The sequence below is a fragment of the Mirounga angustirostris genome, unplaced genomic scaffold (genome assembly GCF_029215605.1).
Source record: "Mirounga angustirostris isolate CCGP_5_RB_7025 unplaced genomic scaffold, mMirAng1.0.hap1 SCAF_4, whole genome shotgun sequence".
Classification (NCBI taxonomy): domain Eukaryota; kingdom Metazoa; phylum Chordata; class Mammalia; order Carnivora; family Phocidae; genus Mirounga; species Mirounga angustirostris.
This window is the reverse complement of record NW_026991712.1, coordinates 58,950,748-58,971,587: the sequence shown is the minus strand read 5'-3', so window position 1 is coordinate 58,971,587 and position 20,840 is coordinate 58,950,748. Positions and strand designations below refer to the sequence as shown.

The 20,840-nt window shown below is 37.2% G+C and overlaps 1 protein-coding gene across 3 annotated transcripts in view; it reads right to left on the bottom strand.

Annotated features, from left to right (window-relative positions):
• STAU2 (staufen double-stranded RNA binding protein 2) overlaps positions 1-20,840 on the bottom strand; it is a 280,288-nt gene that overhangs the window by 145,425 nt on the left and 114,023 nt on the right. For 2 of the 3 annotated variants that reach the window (XM_064588192.1, XM_064588193.1), the window contains exon 10: positions 12,359-12,419. In XM_064588192.1, coding sequence (XP_064444262.1) covers positions 12,359-12,419 — 61 coding nt within the window. Of the gene's footprint in view, positions 1-7,114; positions 7,229-12,358; positions 12,420-20,840 lie in introns of all 3 variants that reach the window. The other variant, XM_064588194.1, reaches the window with a different exon arrangement.

The window sequence follows — 20,840 nt, the reverse complement described above, 5'->3', positions numbered from 1 at the left end:
TAGCAAATTTTTAAAAAACCTGACATTTTGTATTAGCACAAAGTGTAACAAAGAAAAGACAACAGTATGATAGTAAAGGTACTAGACTGAAGCCTCCCTATCTGAATTTGAATGGCAGCAGCAGATAGGCTCTTTACCTTGCTTTCTTGATCTGTAAAATGAATTAGACTAGAGGAACCTGAAAATCTCTTTCAGCTCTAAAAGCCTATGAATCATCTTAACACAAACCAGAAAGCTTGGAATAAAACAATACACTTGAATAACATCACCCAAAAAGCCTGTTGAGTGTTTTTAAAAATGGACTATTACTAAAGTTTTTTAAGTCTTAAGAAAAATCCTGTAATGCAGATGGCTGTTCCATTGTTAAAATAAACATCTCATATGCTTTCTCAGCCATTTTAGTGTTTTTACATGATCCACCCAAATATCAAACTGGTATCTGAAACAATAGTTTGGACATTTTCCATGTTATGAAACATCCTAAATGTTTTTTAAAAAAGATTCTGGTACATGATATACAAAACATTCTTTCAAGAAAATTCATACTTAATTTTAGTGGAATTTCTTAGAAAAAGCCTTATTTGGTTTTTCTTTATTATTAGCAAGTGATATATATGGAAATAAATATGTTGTGTAGTAGCAAAGGTGGACCTTAGAATCAGAAGACACAAGTTCAAGTCTTTACTACCTCTACCTAACTTACTATTCCTCAAGCAAATTAATAAATCACCAGAGCCTCAATTATCCTGTTTGTAAAATGAGAGGTTGGACATTCTCCAAACTTTTCACACTTCAGACTGCTTGTATTGTTTTCTTCTACGCATACCATATCTCAAGTATCTGCCTTTCAGACAGATTGCATTTATTTAGGAATAATAAATCATCTTCTGGTTTCTTCTACCAAAGACTGCCAATCTGAGATTCAGAACAACTTGAGATAGGAATTCAGAGATATACTTCTAACTCAAAGCAATAAATCTACTAAGAATCAAGACAATATTTCTATTAGGTTGTTGAAATACTAATAAGAATACCTATTATACTGAGTACAGCAACACCAAACTGAGAAACACAGGTCTAAATGGTATCTAAGACAATCAATACAGTGGGAAAAAAGTAAAAACACTATTTTTTTCATTTGTTAAAATGAAACCACAATCTCAGGTACTGTGCTCTCATGATTTACTTTTTAAATCAAAACAAGTGGGTCCCCCCCCATTACACTTATTTTTTAAGTTTTCCCTCCTTTTCCCTTGGGGAGGGGTGGTTAACCATGTTTATCTTTTAGATTGATTAGCTTTCCAAGAAGCAGTTTCAACTTTAAAAAATTTTATTGCAATCACCAATAATACCAAAAATACTACAATGCAGTCAATAGACACTTTCAGAATAAATGAAAGAATAAATGCTACATCCGTTATATGCAGAAGTTTTAGGGAGACTGTCACCACTGCCTTACTGAATCTTAAACCTAACACCCTCAAGCATACAGTTGCCTGTTGCTTCCCTTAGTGTTTTTAGTCAATGTTTTGACTACCCTTACTCCTCTTCTCATGTCAAGGGGATTTCTATCTTTTCAATTACATGAACTCCATGTAGTATGTGCAGAAAGGTAATGGACCGAGCACTTCTCCATTCATATTCGTTTTAAATAAACAGAGCTTTCAACTGACTCATGTTAAGACACAATAAAGACACAATGATTAAAACTGGTACATGAATAGTCAGATGAAGGAAGAGAAGAGAAAATCCAGAAGACTGGTAAGCGCTGTGAATTGTGCAAGACTGCTGAATCTCAGATCTGTACCTCTGAAACAAATAATGCAATATATGTTAAGAAAAAAAAAAAGAAGAAGAAGAAGAAGAAAGTAGCAGGAGGGGAAGAATGAAGCGGGGGAAATCGGAGGGGTAGACGAACCATGAGAGACGATGGACTCTGAAAAACAAACTGAGGGTTGTAGAGGGGAGGGGGGTGGGAGGATGGGTTAGCCTGGTGGTGGGTATTAAAGAGGGCATGTTCTGCATGGAGCACTGGGTGTTATGCACAAACAATGAATCATGGAACACTTCATCTAAAACTAATGATGTACTGTATGGGGATTAACATAAGAATAAAAAAAAAAAAGAAAAAGAAAATCCAGAAGAAAACCAAATACAGAATCTTAGTATATGATAACAGTAAAGTTTCAATGCTGTGGGGATTAAAGTTGAAGCCATACTTGCAGTATAAATCCCTGATGAATCACAGATTTAAAGATTAAAAAAATGAAACTATAAAAGCTCCAGAAGATAATGTAAGAGAATTTTTTATAATTTCACAGTGGGGAAGGCATTATTAATATGTTAAGATTACAAGTGCTATACAGACTATAAAACAAGGCGCCTGGGTGGCTCAGTTGGTTAAGCGACTGCCTTCGGCTCAGGTCATGATCCTGGAGTCCCGGGATCGAGTCCTGCATCGGGCTCCCTGCTCAGCAGGGAGTCTGCTTCTCCCTCTGCCCTCTTCCCTCTCGTGCTCTCTGTCTCTCATTCTCTCTCTCTCAAATAAATAAATAAAATCTTTAAAAAAAAAAAAAGACTATAAAACAAAGACCATGCAAATATACTAAAAAGAAAACCAAACTTTAAGAGATTTCACCATAAACAAAGAGAACTTGAAAAATATTGGCAAGTCATATTATAAAGGCACATACACACACACACTCTTATCAAATAAGAAAGAATAAAAGACCAACAATCTAACTTTAAAATGAGCACTAGTTATGACTACGTCACTGACAAAAAAAAAATATAGAAATGGCTCATAAACATATAAAAATAGTTAATCTCATTAATTTCATTCACAAGAGGAGAAATGCAAAATAAAACTACATTGAATACCTTACTTCAACTATCAGATTGGCGCAGATCTAGAAGTTTGACAGCACATTGTGTTTTTAAAGCTGTGGGGAAACAGGAAATCTCATATACCGCTGGTAGGAATGTAAATTGTTAAATCTCTACTGAGTATAACCTGGCTACATCTATCAAAATTATACATGTTCATATTCTTTGACTCAGTAATTCCACTTGTAGGAATTTACCCAACAAATATACTAACACACATGTAAAATGATATATGTATGAGGTTTTACACAGCAGGATAATTTATAATAGAAAAATAATGTAAACAATCTAAATACCCATCAGTTAGAAACTGAGAGCCAATATGAAAGGCTCTTCAGGACATATTTTTAAGTGAAAAGAAAAAATTATTCAACAGTGTGTCTGGAAAGCTAGGGGATGTAATAATATATACTTGAATTTGCTGTATATGTACAAAAAGATTCTGGAACAGTACAAAAGAAACTAACCAAACATAAGTTAACTTGCTTGGGAAACAGGGTAAAATCTGTGCTAATGAGAACAAAAGTGGGGGAGATTTTTCACTTTTTTTGCATTATTTATTTTTATCCATTGAAAAAACTAAAAAGAAAAATAAGATTTTTTTTTTTAATAACGATTTTATTTATTTGTCAGAGAGAGAGAGTCAGAGCACAAGCAGGGGGAGAGGCAGAGGCAGAGGGAGAAGCAGGCTCCCGGCTGAGCAAGGAGCCCAATGTGGGATTCGATCCCAGGACCCCGGGACCATGACCTGAGCCGAAGGCAGCCGCTTAACAGACTGAGCCACCCAGGCGTCCCAAAACAAAAATAAGATTAATGAATAGTTCAATTGGAACTAAACTTCAACTAAATTCATCATTGAAAATGAAATCAAAGGTAAAAGAGATTTTTTAAATGTCTATTTCTAGCAGTGTGGAGGTCTAGATATTTTGAGGGGTTCTCAGGCTCTCCCATTACAAAGCAACTAGTGTTTTTGTAAATCTGAATGTACATATGCACTATGATATATAAATTCCACTGCCGGGGCGCCTGGATGGCTCAGTTGGTTAAGCAACTGCCTTCGGTTCAGGTCATGATCCCAGGGTCCTGGGATCGAGTCCCACATCGGGCTCCCGGCTCAGCGGGGAGCCTGCTTCTCCCTCTGATCCTCTCCTCTCTCATGCTGTTTCTCGCTCGCTCTCTAATAAATAAATAAATAAAATCTTTAAAAAAAAAAAAAGAATTTATAAATTCCACTGCCAGGTGTGTTCCCCAAAACTCTTTAGACATGTGCACCAGGAGAAAGGTTAAAAAATGTTCATAGTTATACTGTTTATAATAATAAAACCCTGAAAATAACTCAAATGTGGATCAATACACACATAATGGATGAAACACTATAATGTAACAAATCAATCTTAAATTACAATAAGTGGAAGAAAAGAGCTTTAGAAAATACACAGTAATTTTCTTTCTAAATCTTCCTAAAGATTTAGAAAGAAATGCCATCTTTCTAAAGTTTAAAAAAATAAAAAGCAAAACTAAACAAATACTGTAAAGGACTCATACTTCTATGGTGAAACTACGGAATAAAGGGCCTACATACAAAATCCAGACAGAGTGGTCACCTCTGTCGTGGAGAGACATGGGAGACCAAGGGATATAAAAGAGGAAAATGTGGAGGTAAGGATATAGGTAATGTTCTGATTCTTAAGTTGAGTGGTGGGTTCACAAATGTTTATTGTATTATCATCTTTATAACTTAAGTGTGTTAAATACTTTATGTTTCAAGTTGTATTTTTTTCTTTAAAGATGAGAACACACAAGTTTAACATTTCTTGGCAAATTGTAATACACTGCACTGGATTTATAAAACTCCATCCTTCTAGACAAGCTGATGAAGAAGTAATTATGAGCATTAACCTGATTTTCTCCTGCTTATTGTAGAGTTTCTTTTATAACAGAGAAAATCAATTAAGTAGTTATATTAATACTTCAATTTTCAATCTCTGGGAGACTTCCACCTATGTGGCATTATAAGCTCTCTTCCAGTTATGAAAATGATAGTTTTAGACACCTCTCGATCCCCATAGAGCTCCGAGAAGAGCATATATTTCAGATTTCCAGAACAAATATCTTAAAATTAAAATTTCACTCAGACTTCAGAAAGTTATATGTTTTCTCTTCTTCTTTAAAAAAAAAAGTCAGAGGGGCATCTGGGCTGAGTCGGTCAAGTGTCCAACTCGATTTTGGCTCAGGTCATGATCTCAGAGTTGTGAGACTGAGCCCCGTGTTGGGCTCTACGCTGGGCAGAGTCTGCTTGAGATTCTCTCTCTCCCTCTGCCCTTCCCCACCGCTGTCTTTTTCTCTCTCTTTAAAAATAAATAAATATTAAAATTAAAAATTTTAAAAAGTCATAAATTTTCCCCAAGTGGGTTTCAGTATATAGATAACTGCTGCCCTAGCTCTTCAATACATACTACGTGTTTAAATTCAGCCAGATTGTACAACCCAAGGCCAAAGTTTGTGACTGTTTTTTTCTTTGTTTTTGTTTTTAAGAATTCATTCATTTAGGGTGGCTGGGTGGCTCAGTTGGTTAATCGTCTGCCTTTGGCTCAGGTCATGATCTCAGGGTCCTGGGATCAAGGCCCACATTAGGCTCCCTGCTTGGCGGGGAGCCTGCTTCTCCCTCTGCTGCTTCCCCCTGCTGTGCTCTCTCTCCATCAAATAAATAAATAAAATCTTTAAAAAAAAAAAAAAGAATTAATTCATTTATTTGATGGTGGGGCAGAGAGGGAGAGAAAGAGAGAGAATCCCCAAGCAGATTCTCCGCTGAATGCAGAGCAGAGCCTGGCATAGGGCTCAATACCAGGACCCTGAGATCATGACCAGAGCCTAAATCAAATGCTTAACTGACTGAGCCACCCAGGTGCTCCATGAGTGGTTTTGTTTTGTTTTATTTTTTTAAGATTTTCTTTATTCATCTGAGACAGAGAGAACACAAGCAGGGGGAGAGGCAGATGGAAAGGGAGAAGCAGACTCCCCACTGAGCTGGGAGTCCAACATGGGGCTTGATCCCAGGACCTGGAGATCATGACCTGAGCCAAAGGCAGATGCCCAGCCACCCAGGTGCCTTACCCCATGAGTATTTTAAATGTACTTGTTTTGGGGGGTGCCTGGGTGGTTCAGTCAGTTAAGCATCTGCCTTTGGCTCAGGTCATGACCCCAGGGTCCTGGGATCGAGTACCACGTCAGGCTCCTTACTCAGCAGAGAGCCTGCTTCTCCCTCTGCCTGCCGCTCCCCCTGCCTGTGCTCTGTGTGTCAAATAAATAAATAAAATCTTAAAAAAAAAATATATATATATATACACACTTTTTTTTCTGATTATAAAACCAGTATATGTTTATTATGGAAAAAAATTTCTCTATTTTTCCCTATCTTAAGCTTTCGAAAGAAAAGTGCCTAAGCTTTGGATTCTTATTGCTTCAGAAAATCCATGCTAATTCACAATCCTACCAGCAGTATCTGAGTGCCTGTTGCCCGAACATTTGGATTTATCATTCTTAAATCCTTGCCAATTTTTATGGATCAGAAATTACGTAACATTTACTTTAATCTGCACTTTCTGGATTACTGAGCAATTTTTCATGATTTAATGTGTTCTTTTAAAATGTCTCCGTAAGTCCTTTGGCTATTTTTCTATTGGGATGTTTACCTTTTATTATTATTAACCTATTTGTGTCTTTATGTTTATTTATCCTGTTGCTATATATGCTGCAATTTACGCTGTTTTTCATTTGCCTTTTTATTTTCTTATGCTGCTTCATGAATTCGCTTTTAGTTTTTATGTACTTACATCCATCTCTTTTCTTCATGCTTTCATTCTTTGCTCTTACACTTAAAAAACACTCTCATACTGCAATCAATAAATGCATCTTTAGATTGCTCATATGGCTTCCTTTTTTAAAAACCAAGTATCTGAATCTTTTTTTTGTCTAAAAATAGGAGTCAAACCAGTTTTTAAGTTCAATCTTTCCTGAGAATATTTCAGAAAAATATACTATCTATGGTAATCTGACTAAAGACTTACATTCTCGTGTCTGATTCTTCTTCCATAAATGAATGGGCCTTTTAACTACAACTCAACTTGTATGACTATAACAGAAGCAAGCTTAATGCTGCCTCTCATCTCTCTAGATTCAGTGACCAAGACAAGAGAATCCCAGTCCAAGTAGTAAAAAGGCTTCTCACCACTCAGGCAAGTCCAACGTAGCCGCCGATGTAAAAGGGGGAGAGAATCTTTCTGGAGCGTTTGAATCTTCCTTCCCTTGCTCAGGGGAGGACCAGCATTTCTACCTGCAGCCTCTGCAGGTTCAAGAGCACAGGCAATGAGGATGTGCAGGTCCTGCTGCTTCAAACAGCCCTTACTTGCGGGATAGGACTTCATTCAAAGACAATCAGCTGGGGCACAAACAACCTAACAATCGTTTTAAAAGTAGATAGCTACAAGTCAGCCACACTCTTAGATTTCCAACACAGTATTTATGTCTAAATAAATAATTAACTTGATCACTTAGTTTAATATTTAAGTCCAACTGAATTTTAGCCTCATTACAAAGTGGTTTTGTTTTGGGAGGCACAAAAGTAAATTGTTCAGGGAACTCTCCCAAAACGCTTAAAGAATCTATTAATCTGCTATCTTAAAATTAAAAGTACAATCCTCGGGCGCCTGGGTGGCTCAGTTGGTTAAGCGACTGCCTTCGGCTCAGGTCATGATCCTGGAGTCCCGGGATCGAGTCCCGCATCGGGCTCCCTGCTCGGCAGGGAGTCTGCTTCTCCCTCTGACTTTCCTCCTTCTCATGCTCTCTGTCTCTCATTCTCTCTCTCTCAAATAAATAAATAAATAAAATCTAAAAAAAAAAAACTGTTTAAAAAAAAAAAAGTACAATCCTCACCCACACCCACACAAAAAAGCAGAGGTTCTAAATACAGTACACAGCATATGGGAAACAAGCCTACAATCTGTCTTAAGTCATGTCACTGGGATGGTCTGGCCTCCTGGTTTCAGGACGTATACAGTCTAACAATATATGAATATGACAGAAAAGTGACAAAAATTTTGGCAATCAACTACGATACTGAAAAGGTCAATAAGAATTCTATCCCATGGGCGCCTGGGTGGCTCAGTTGGTTAAGCGACTGCCTTCGGCTCAGGTCATGATCCTGGAGTCCCTGGATCGAGTCCCGCATCAGGCTCCCTGCTCGGCAGGGAGCCTGCCTCTGCCTCTGACCCTCCCCCCTCTCATGTGCTCTCTCTCTCTCATTCTCTCTGTCTCAAATAAATAAATAAAATCTTTAAAAAAAAAAAAAAAAAAAAAGAATTCTATCCCATCCCCAAAGTATTTGTCCTGGGTCATCTCTAATGAACCTAGAAGAGCCAGCATATTTCACAGGGGCTAAATAAAACTTTTTAAAAGGTTAACGGAAAAATATTTATGTGAAAAATGCCTCCAAATAATCTTTTAGTGGGTGGATTCAGCACATACCAATGAATACCTTTGAGCTTAGTCCAATTTTGAATTAAGCTAGAGTTCACCTTTAAGAAACAATGAACCTGTTTTTAAGTAAAACCCTCTATTAATAAGAAACATGGAATGTGAATACAAAATAAAAGATATTATCAACTGAACTGTATCTAAATATTTTACAAAGTTTTCCATGAGCCGTCAGTAGATCTTTAAAATGCATGATCTTTTAAAAAACTTGTTAGTCATTCATCTGTAAAAATCTAGCTTTTTATGTGTATGCCAAGCGTAAAATTGCCCCATGCTAAATTTAACACAAACCTCACATCATAGATTTACGTGTTCTTACACTTAAACATGACTATGACAGGGATTCAAAGGGTAAAAACACACTTAGAACAGTCACTCTACCTTTTACTGCAATTCAGTACAATGAAGAAAGCCTGAGAAGCATGCAAAAATTAGGTCCATATTTTAAATCTGCAGGCAATCAAGCCAGGAGCCAGGCTATGCAATCACAATCACTTGCAAAACCATTTAAACCATTTTTTAGTTGTAATTGTTAGCAGTTTCTTATGACTGTAATCTTAAAAAAAATATCTTCCACTTCAAAAATTAAATGCACATGTACATTAACTTTTTTTGTCTACTTAGAGTTAGGTGCTAGCTACGCCAGGTTAAAATTTTCTTTCTCCTTTCCAATTCTGCATTCCCTACTTTTAATTTTTGTACACCATGGTTCCAAGTTAATTTCATAGTATTTATCCAAATAATGGTTAGCTAACTATAATTTGTAAAGTAGTACAGAGTTTAAATGTAGAGAGTCACTTTATGATAACATTCTGAGTTTTACAGAGCAGTATGTTACCTTTTCAGATGTTATTCAAGGATGGTTAATCATTGTACAAATGTTAAGATTATTAAAGATAGTCAGCATTATAAACTGGTATGCATGACTCCTAACAGAGCACACTGAACCATAAGATGTGAAATGAGTCGCTCAAGGTCAGAAAACAGGCCAGCGGGGCCGCCGGTACTGGCAACCTCAAATTCCCGTCTTCCCCCACATGCGCCATCCCAAGAGATGCCTACTCTAATCTTTGCCTGCAAAACTCTTAACTCAGGTAGTCTTCATGGGACTGAAACCACTTAGGGCAGAATTTCAAACTTAAGGAATTAAGTAAAAAAGAATTTAACATAAATGTTACCATAATATACAAATTTAATTTTCAGGTAATGGATTCATTGCCTAAATGATCAATTGCTAAGAAACTAACTTTTTGCTAGAGTTGTCTTTAAGTAGCCACATGTTGGCTCCAGAGGACACTGGGGTGCCACTAGAGAGAACAGCCATCAGGGAGTAAAACAGTTACATTTCAGAGCAGGGCTGCCATCGTCCTCTGTGGTAGCCTGAGGCAGAGACCACTCCGTGTTCAGAGGGAAGAACCCAGGCATTGGCTTTCTCACCTCTCACAGTTTGGAAAGGCTGAGGGATCGTATCCTTCTTTCAATTCTCAATTTGAACTACTGGAGACCGAAGGAAGTTCTAAAGTGTTAACAGTTTGGTTAAGTTTTAAGCTGGCTCCAAACAGCTTTATCCTTTCTAACATTATGTCTAAAGCACATCTTTCATGCATTCTTACACATTTCTGATCACTGAAACTCCCTGGCCTCTTTGTACTATCTCTTCTCCTACTCGCAAAAATCCCTTAGCAAGTTTAAAAAAAAACAAAATCAAACAAAAACAAATACCACATTAAATGCTAGAGTTTGCAGGTTATCTATAGTGATTTCATGTTAAAACTACCTGACTTCCATACTCAAAAGCATAGTGTTTATTTTCTTTGAAAAAATATCTAGTACCCAAAGTAACTATTCAAACATAAACTACATATACATTGGTCACCTTGTACATTAAAACACATCTGACAGATTAAAACTAAGAATGGGGGGCACCTGGGTGGCATAGTCAGTTGAGAGTCCAACTCTTGGTTTCAACTCAGGTCTGATCTCAGGGTCGTGAGATGGAGCCCCATGTCAGGCTCCATGCTCAGTGGGGAGTCTGCTTGAAATTCTCGCTCCCTCTGCCCCTCCCCCCTGCTCTCTCTCTCTGCTCAAATAAATCTTTTAAAAAAATTAAAAAAACGAACAAAAGTGTAAGAATGGAATTTTTGATAAGCCTACATAGAATTATATAATTTTTATTTAAAAAGGGAGGGACAAGGCATGGAAGAAAATCAACATTCATTATGTACTTACTAGGAAACAGGTACCGTGCTAAGTATTTTACAAAAAACTAAAATCAATTTAATGCTTCTTATATTCCCTTACCAAGTAATTATAAACCTATATATTCAAACATCAAAGGAATTAAACACAAACTCTCTGAGAATCCTGACTGGATTCCATTTTTTTCTTTGGGCTATGTGCTAAGCCTATCACATTCGACATTCTTATAGAGAGGAAGCAAAGGCTCAGAGCCCTATTAAATTATTTAAATTATTCCCAGAAAGTTAACTCATGAACACCATTACCTCACTGAAATATTCTTTTCAAGAAGCTAGTTTTGATGATCCAAGAATTCAATTCTCATAAGCATGCTCTGATTAAAGTTTGTTACTGATTTCATTACACATCAAGAGATAAGCTGTTAATACCAAAGAATACTCTTCATTATGACCATTTACATACTTAAGCTTAGTCAACTTCCAGAGGTTATAAGGAAGAGAAATAGAGTTAGAAATGAGATAAATTTGGCTTCACTGAGGACTTCATTTCATAGGGTCTTCACTGACTGGCTTTTTTGTTTTACTGATTTATAGTAAAATGGTCACGTCAGGGAAAACAGATACTTTTTGGGAGAGGTGGGAGGAAGTTAGAGAAAGATGCCTGTGCTTCCAATGCATAACAGCTTGATCGTGTACTTTTGAGAAAAGAAATAAACTGAAGGGATTTTCAAGTGTCGATAACACTATATTTGGAATAAAATTGCTCACATTTCTCATATTTCAATTAGTGACTTTAAAATATTAAAATTTAAAATATTAAAAATTCTAACAATTCAGAACAGTGTGACAAATGCTTATTACTGTGTTAAATGAAAATAACACAGTACAAACTTTCATCTATATTATAATCATATAAAAATGAGTGTGTACCTAAAAAGAAATGAAATGTGAAACAGTTGATTTTATCTTTTTATTTAAATTCAATTAATTAACATACAGTGCATTATTAGTTTCAGAGGCAGAATTCAGTGATTCATCAGTCTTATATAATACCCACTGCTCATTACATCCTGTGCCCTCCTTAATGTCCATTATCCAGTTACCCCATCCCCCCACCTCCCTCCCCTCCAGCAACCCTCAGTTTGTTTCCTATGATTAAAAGTTTCTTATGGGGGCACCTGGGTGGCTCAGTCAGTTAAGTGTCTGCCTTTGGCTCAGGTTATGATCCCAGGATCCTGGGATCGAGTCCCGCATCAGGTTCCCTGCTCAGTGAGGAACCTGCTTCTCCCTCTGCCTCTCCCCTGCTCATGCTCGCTTGCTCTCTCTCTCAAGTAAATAAATAAATAAATAAAATCTTAAAAAAAAAAAAAAAAAGAGTCTCTTATGGTTTGTCTCCTTCTCTGATTTCATCTTGAAACAGTTGATTTTAGAGTATAACGGGTTTATAGATAATAGCTTTACTTTCTTGATTCTTTTATATTATAACAATGTTACAACAAAAACAGCTTTAAAAAATTAGATGCTCACCATGTGGAGTAAATGGTACTCTGTTTGCAATGACTAAACCATGCTAAGAATATGAGTGCTTATGTCTTCCATCAGCTCCAGGAAAGCAAATACCATGACTTCCTTGTCTCCCCCACATCTCAGGCCCAAATAGATCCAATAAATATCCAGTGCCAGTCTAAAAACTGAACCAATGATGAACACCAAGTGTAGGCAACATGAAAGTGAAAACTTACTGTTATTTGTTGGTTCAGGAAACCCAGCCTTTGGACCACTCCATCCTTTGTTTTCCCCTGTCTGAAAGATTAAGTCAATTGTTTAAATCCAGATAAACAGATTTATTCAAAAAGAAAAAAAGTTAACTAATCAATTAAGCAAAGGCAAAAGTCTCTCACATGATTATTCTGCTTATTCTCTCCCTCTCTGACCCCAGGACCAAGGACACAAAAGTAACTAATATGAACAGTTTCATTTCTTCCTTTTCCACATGCAAATCTATTCTTATGTCTCCTTCTGCTTTTATCATTCATCTAAATTTACAATTTAAGTAATCAAGAAAGCCCCGTATTCAACACATGTATTATATACAACACAGGCTCTATCTAGATGGTTAAAAAGTAAACAATTCTTATTCAAACAGTAAACAATAATAATCATCACAAGTGTTAATGTGACCCAAAGGGTTTTATGGCTTCTGAGGTCAAATTCACAACAGAAATATTACTGTGTCTGTTCTGTAAAAGTTCTATGACAAGGGTCACGAAATACTGCTAATGATATATACAAAAAATGGAAAACTAAGCCCAAACTTGCAGTAAAACTTGTAACATCCTGACTTTCGTCAGATGATTTGATCTGTTTGTTATAAAAATACATTCAGAGAAACCAAGGTATTTCGAAGCAGCAAGTATTTTAGTCAAACTAGTAAGTGACTTTAACTGGTTGTGTTCTCTTTGTGCGGAGCTGGTATTATTGATATAAAGTACTCGAGGGGAAAAAAAAGTCGTATTTCCTATTCTAATCAGCATTTTATATTTACATTATCAGATGTCAAAGTTCAAATGGATAAATAAACTCCAGATAGAAACACAAAATATAATTCTAGCAAATAGTGTACCACTGTGAAAGGAGAGAGGAGGAGTAAGTGCTCGTAAATGCAGACGGGTGTCAACGGAAGCCCTGTGGAGACCCCACACACACATTCTCTGTGCAGATGAGATCACAGCATGAGAGGACGTTAGAAGTTTGAGGAAAGTGGAGTAAGGAAGAAATAAGTCACATTAGGGAAAAGAAGAGCAGGCAGATTAGAAGAATGCAGATTTTTTAGGCAAGTGAGGGCTTAGTTGAAGTTGGTAATAAATTTAGCATTTCATTCCTCCTTTCATTCTACTTATAACCAAGGTTAGTTAAATATTAGATTATATGGCCTATGTCTAATTTTTCACATTCAACTGAATCCCAAGCCTCTCTGATTCCTACCTCAACACTAATAAAACTGTTATTGTAAGGTTTATGCTTAAACATGACAGAGTGAACAGAAGGAGTAATCTCTCCCCCCCCAACATCTCTAAATTGATAATCCAGTAATCCATAAACTCTCCTTCCCTCTCTTCTGCCCACCTACCCCCAAACAGAATATGGAAGGACTCAAGAGCAGAAGAGATATCCCTATCAAAGTCTGGAATCAGAAAAGCAGATAAACAAGTTGTAACTGACCTAGCAGATGTGAGTAGGCTGAAACTAGTCTGAAGAGTGAGAAGCCAACAAAGACCTTACAAAAAAGTAAACTGATTTGTGCCCCAGGATCCCAAAAAGCCTCAGGAATCAGATGCATACTCGGTACTTCTAAAGATTAATCCTGGAAGGGCTCTGCAAGTCTTTCAAAGTGCTATGAATCCTCCAACTCACCTCTTTGACCCCCAAAAGACAAATTTCCTAAGAGGTGTCTTCTTAGGAAAGGCTAAAACAGAGAGACTCTGAACACCAGGCACAGCTGTGGGTGGGACTGATAGGCCATGTGCAAATGAGGAGATGCGAGTCCAAATTTATCCTGGAAGATAAGACACCCAGCGCCCTTCCTCATTTCGGGCTCAGAAGACAACAGCCAGGCTTCTGACCCACAAGTAATGGCAAAGACAACAAAGGGAACAGAATAAAACTTCCAAAAAAGGTTAACATTTTTAAAAGTTCTCAGAGCCACAGAAGAAATATTATACCCACTAAACAAGAATAAGAGGTTATAAAAAGGAATATTTTGAGAATGAGGAAGAGCTCTGGGAAGTCAAAAATACAACAGCCAAAGTAAATAATTTCAAAGAAGGACTGCAAGACACAGTTAAAGAAATCTCCTAGAAAACGGAACAAAGGTAGAGAAGGAAAGAAGAAGGAAGAAAGGGAAGAAGGAAGAAAGGGAGGAAGGAAGGGAGGGACGCAGATAGGCTGGCTCAGAAGATCATCCATAAGACCAGCAGGTACCCCAGAAAGAAGCAATAGCAAAAATGGAGGGAGAGGAATTATCGAAGGAATAATATGAGAAACTTCCCATTTTTAAAGTATATGAATTTCTGGATTGAAATCCAAATGCCCAATGCAATTTACCAAAGAATACACATATCAAGTCAATCATCCATGAATTTCACAACCCCTAGGAAAAGAAAAAGCCAGAAAAGCATCAAGAGGGGCAAAAACATAAAAGTTTCCTATATAAGCTGAAGAATCAGAAGGCTTTGGAGTTTCAAAAGTGGTGTGGGAGGTAGAAAACATCAGTGGAATGCCTTCAAGAAATCGGTGAAAAAATTATTTACAATTTAGAATTATATCTCAGAAAGACTATCAATTAAGTGTGTGGGAAATATGAAGATATTTCAGACCTACAAGATCTCAAAAAATATTTACTCTCCAAGTATCTTCTATAGGCAAGCTAACTAAAGTATGTGCTCCATCTAAACAAGGAAGCAAATCAAGAACAAGGGAAACCATCCAGAAAATAGGCAACTCAACAAGGGAGAGAGGCAAAAGAAATTTTCAAAATAATGGTTAATAGAAGAACCAAAATACTAGCTCTGCAGCAGACCTATCAAACAATCAATCCAACTTGAGAAGAATAAAGAGCTCCAAGAAAGATTTAAAAAAGGAACTAAAAAATTACATGACATGTTTACTTGTAAGAGTTTGGGGATAAGTTACAAAACGTAGAGAAGTGTACATGTGGAGTATGTATATGAGAGTTAAGTCTTCATTTTTCAGAGCAAGAACTCAGCTAATATCTAAAAATGAAAAATCTAGAAATAGAAATATGAGTGACTGACAATAGAAAAATAATAAACAGCTGAAGCAGGTGGCAAGAGGTTGCCTCTGGAAAAAGGAAGCAGAAATGGCCAGTAGCAGGGCATTTTATCATAAACCAATCCTTTATACCATTAATCTTGAGTAACTCTTTTTTTTTTTTAAGATTTTATTTATTTATTTGACAGAGAGAGACACAGCGAGAGAGGGCATACAAGCAGGGAGTGTGGGAGAGGGAGAAGCAAGCTTCCCCCCGAGCAGGGAGCCCAATGTGGGGCTCGATCCCAGGACCTGGAATCATGACCTGAGCTGAAGGCAGACGCTTAATGACTGAGCCACCCAGGCGCCCCATAATCTTGAATAAATCTTGACCTTTTATATATATCAGTATCACTATGACCAATATAATAATCAAATATAAAAAAAAAAAAGAATGAAGCACATGCCAGTTATGTCTTTTTTTTAAGATTTTATTTAATTATTTGAGAGAGAGAGAGTATGAGCAGAGGGGAGGGGCAGAGCAAGAAGCAGACTTCCCACTGAGCAGGGAGTCCATTGCAGGACTCGATCCCAGGACCCTGGATCATGATCTGAGCCGAAGGCAGACACTTAACTGACTGAGCCACCAAGGTGCCTCACCAGTTATGTCTTGATGTAGAACAAACTCCATGATATAAGTGAAACCCCGACATATGAGTGAAAAGGAAAATCAAGATGTAAGAACAGTATATTTTAAAAAGGTGAAAAGAATGTTCCACTTTTTCTTAGAATGCAGAAATGTATCAATGAGAAAGCACCCCAGAATGTAAAAAATCATAACTTCTCTTGAATCCATCAGAGATCTGAGATTGTAAAGCAAACAAGAGAAATGAATTCTAGAGAGTGACAAACCCCTCCATGGAGAGGCAGGGCTCACAAAGTGTCTCAACACTGGCAGAGCAAAGAAGGAAGAGATGAATGCTATAAATGCAGGTGAGAAGAAAGTAGATGAAATGCCAATAAATTCTATGGGGCACCTGAATGGCTCAGTTAGTTAAACGTCTGCCTTCAGCTCAGGTCATGATCTCAGGATCCTGGGATCAAGCCCCACATTAGACTCCTTGCTCAGTGGGAAGTCCACTTCCTCTGCCTCTCTGCCCAACTCACTCTCATATAAATAAATAAAATCTAAAAAAAAAAAAAAAAAAGAGAGAGAGAGAGAGAAAAAAAATGCCAGTAAATTCTAAAAGACTGAGTGTGGGCAAACACAACAGTTTAGAAAAACTAGGATCTCAAAGCAGAAGCTCTTTTCCATGGACCTCACCTGAGTACTCAGGAGGACAACCAAGCAGAGGTACAACTAGAAACCAGAGAGAGCCTCACTCAGTGGAGCAGGTGTGCAGCTGGTGAATGTCTGCCACTGAGAGGAAAGCATGGAACTTTTACACACTTCTCTAGACTCTTCTCTCATACAAAGCAAAAAGCTCAAGCCACTAGAGAAAGGGGAGAAACAAATACCAACTGCCTCTGGGGTAGAGACAAGAGATTCTGTTGCCCCAGAAGCTTAGGCAAAGACTCATTGCTTAGTAGAAGCAAAAGCTACCTACCCCTGGAATAAAGGGGTAGAAAACACTCCTGAAACCAAGGTCCTGCACCAGTATAAAGCAGAGGTCTGAAAATGCTGACAAGGAGGCAAGAAACTCTCTTGCACTCAGGAGCACTCACAGATCCAAAGTAAAGTTTGGCTACCATGGGGAAGGAAGCAGAAACATTGATAAAAACCCACCTCTGAGACCCAGGCACACAGTCAGCTTGAGAATGAGTCTGGGCAAGAAAATCAAGAACTATGTCCCCACACCCACCACACTCTTATGATCAAGTAATAAGCACAAGAGCTGACTACAGAGCATACAGATACACCTCACCCCTTGGCACAGTGAAGGAGGGACTGCTGAAACCTGAGGGCAGAGCAGAAACATGAGAGAAAAATCCTCCCTAAACCTCACCCCACACAAAGCACAGATAATAGCACACCACTGCTGAAGGAATCTGAAGTCAGTAGTGATGATAGCAACAACAAAACTCAAAATGAGCTCAACTGGGGCACCTGGATGGCTCAGTCGTTAAGCATCTGCCTTCGGCTCCGGTCATGATCTCAGAGTCCTGGGAGCGAGCCCCGCATCGGGCTCCTCACTCTGCAGGAGGCCTGCTTCTCCCTTTCCCACTCCCCCTGCTTGTGTTCCCTCTCTTGCTGTGTCTATCTCTGTCAAATGAATAAATAAAATCTTAAAAAAAAAAAAAAAAAGAGCTCAACTACTGACAAGACTGATGCCACCCTCCACACCTTCCACACTAACAGTCTGATGGAAGAGATATGCCTATTTCTCAACTTAAATACTGTTCAACTCAGCCTCCACGATTTCTCAATATACAATATCCACCATTTGTTAAAAAATTATGAGACACCCAAAATTGCAAGAATTACCCATTGTCAGAGGATAAAGAAGTCAATGAAACAGGACCCAGAGGTCAGAATTACAGGAAATAAGTTTTACAATACCTATGATTAGCAAGTTAGAAGATTTAATGTATGTAATATATATAATGATAGACAACATGTATAAACATATGGGAAATCTCAGCAGAGAAACAGAAACTATAGAACAAAAGCAAATGGAAATCTTGGGGGAGAGTCACAGATGAAAATTAATGGTGATGTCATTATTAACAGATGGATACAGATGAAGAAATAATCACTAAAACTGCAGATATATCAATAGACATTACTCAAACTGAGGCACAGAAAAAAAAAGAGTAAAAAATTAAAAGGAACAAAAGATACTGGAGCTACAAAACGATACCAATGGTCTAACAAATGTGTAACTGGAAACTCCACAGAAGAGAGGAAACAAAGAGTAAGAAATATTTGAAAAAAATAATAGCTGAGAATTTGACAAAGTAGCCAAATTATAACAAAACACAGATGCTATGTTTAGACACCACTAAGCAGGAAAAATACAAAAAGGGGAAGAAAGGAAGAAGAGGAAGAAAAGGAGGAGAAAGGGAGGAAGGAAAGAGGACGGACAGGGAAGAGGGCAGAGGATAAAGGAAAAAAGAAAAAAACCACATTTAGACATATAGTCAAACTGCTAAGAACTAATGAAAACGGAAATTTGTGACAGCCTTCAAAGGGAAAAAAATACATGAAGAGGAAAGAGCAGGTAAGAATTACAGCAGATGTTCATCAAAAACTACATAAGTCAAAAGACAATGGAACAAGATCTTTTAAAGTACAGTAGTGCCCCTTATCCACGAGGGATGCATTCCAAGTTCCCCAGAGGGTGCCTGATACCATAGACAGTACCAAACCCTATATATACTATGTTTTTTCCTGTGCATACACACCTACGACACTGTTTAATTTATAAATTAGGCACAGTAAGAGATTAATAATAATAATAACAATAAAATAGAACAATTATAACACTATAATAAGTTAGGTGAATGTGATCTTTCTCTCAAAATATCTCATTGTACTATACTCACTACTCTTGCGATGATACGAGATGATAAAATGCCCACAGGATGAGAGGAAGTGAGGTGAACGACATAGGCATTCTAATGCAGAGTTCGGCAACTATTAACCTTCTGATGAGCTTCCAGACCTATGGATGACTACAGGTAACTGAAACCATGGAGAGTGAAACCATAAATAAGGGAGACTACTGTACTGAAAGAAAGAGAAAAACCCAGAATCCTATCTCCAGACAAAAATAACTTGCAAAAATGAAGATGAAATAAGGACTTCTTTATCAAACAAAAGCTGAGAGAAATTACTGCCAGTAGACTTGTTAATACAAGTAGTTGTAGAGTAGGTTCAACAAGCAGGAGTATAATACCAGGAAGAAATTTAAACAAATGAACATTATTCATGAATATGGATCTACACAAATAAATGAAGAGTACTGAAAATGGTAAAAATGAGGGAAAATATAAGACATTTTTTCTGATTTCAACCACATAAAATGACAACTGACTATATAAAGCATAATTAGTAATAAATTGTGAGTTTTATACTATATATAGAAGTAAAATGTATGATCACAATAGGAGGTCTTTGAAACATACAGAGTATAATTGCAATAGGAGGTCATAGAGACATAGAGAAAAGTAAAATGACCACATTAAAAATATAAAGACACAGATAGACTAAGATGATGGGGGGAATATCCCATGCAAACATTAATCAAAATTAAACTGGGATGGCTATAACATCAGACAAAGCGGAATTCACGAAAAGGAATATTATCAGGGCTAAGGAGAGAAATCACGTAATAATAAGGTGGCCAAGTCACCAAAAAGACATAACAATGCTAAATGCATATATATCTGTTAACAACAAAGCTTCAAAGTACACAAAACAAAACTGAACTTATAAATCTCCAAATTTATAATTGGAGACACTAACAATAAAAGCAGCAGACAGAAAATCAGAAGGAATATAGGACTAGAAAGAAGAAGTCAAAAAGAAAATTAGAATGCACCTTGAACTGAGTGAAAATAAAAACTCAACTTGTCAAAATCTGTAGGACAGAGCTAAATCAGTGCTTAAAGAGAAGTATATAGCATTAAATCTTGTATTAGAAAAGAAGAGAGTTCTTAGATCCACAGTCTTAGCTTATAGTTTACAAAACCAGAAAAAAAGAATACAAAATTAAATCCAAAACCAGTGAAGGAAGGATAAAATAAAGAGCAGAAATCAATAAAATGTTAAATATAATAATAGAGAAAATCAATGAAACAAAAAACCTGGCTGTTTAAAAGGGATAAAAAATTAATAAACTCCTAGCCAGACTGATCAGGAGAAAAAGAAAACAAATTACCAATAGCAGGAATAAACCAAAAGACAACTGACAAAATGGGAGAAGATATTTGCAAATGACAGATCAGATAAAGGGCTAGTATCCAAAATCTGTAAAGAACTTATCAAAGTCAACACCCAAAGAACAAATAATCCAATCAAGAAATGGGCAGAAGACATGAACAGACATTTTTCCAAAGAAGACATCCAAATGGCCAACAGACACATGAAAAAGTGCTCAACATCACTCGGCATCAGGGAAATCCAAATCAAAACTTCAGTGAGATACCACCTCACACCAGTCAGAATGCCTAAAACTAACAAGTCAGGAAATGACAGATGTTGGCAAGGATGCAGAAAAAGGAGAACCCTCCTACACTGTTGGTGGGAATGCAAGCTGGTGCAGCCACTCTGGAAAACAGTATGGAGGTTCTTCAAAAAGTTGAAAATAGAGCTACCCTATGACCCAGCAATTGCACTACTGGGTATTTACCCCAAAGATACAAATGTAGTGATACGAAGGGGTACGTGCACCCCCATGTTTATAGCAGCAATGTCCACAATAGCCAAACTATGGAAAGAGCCAAGATGTC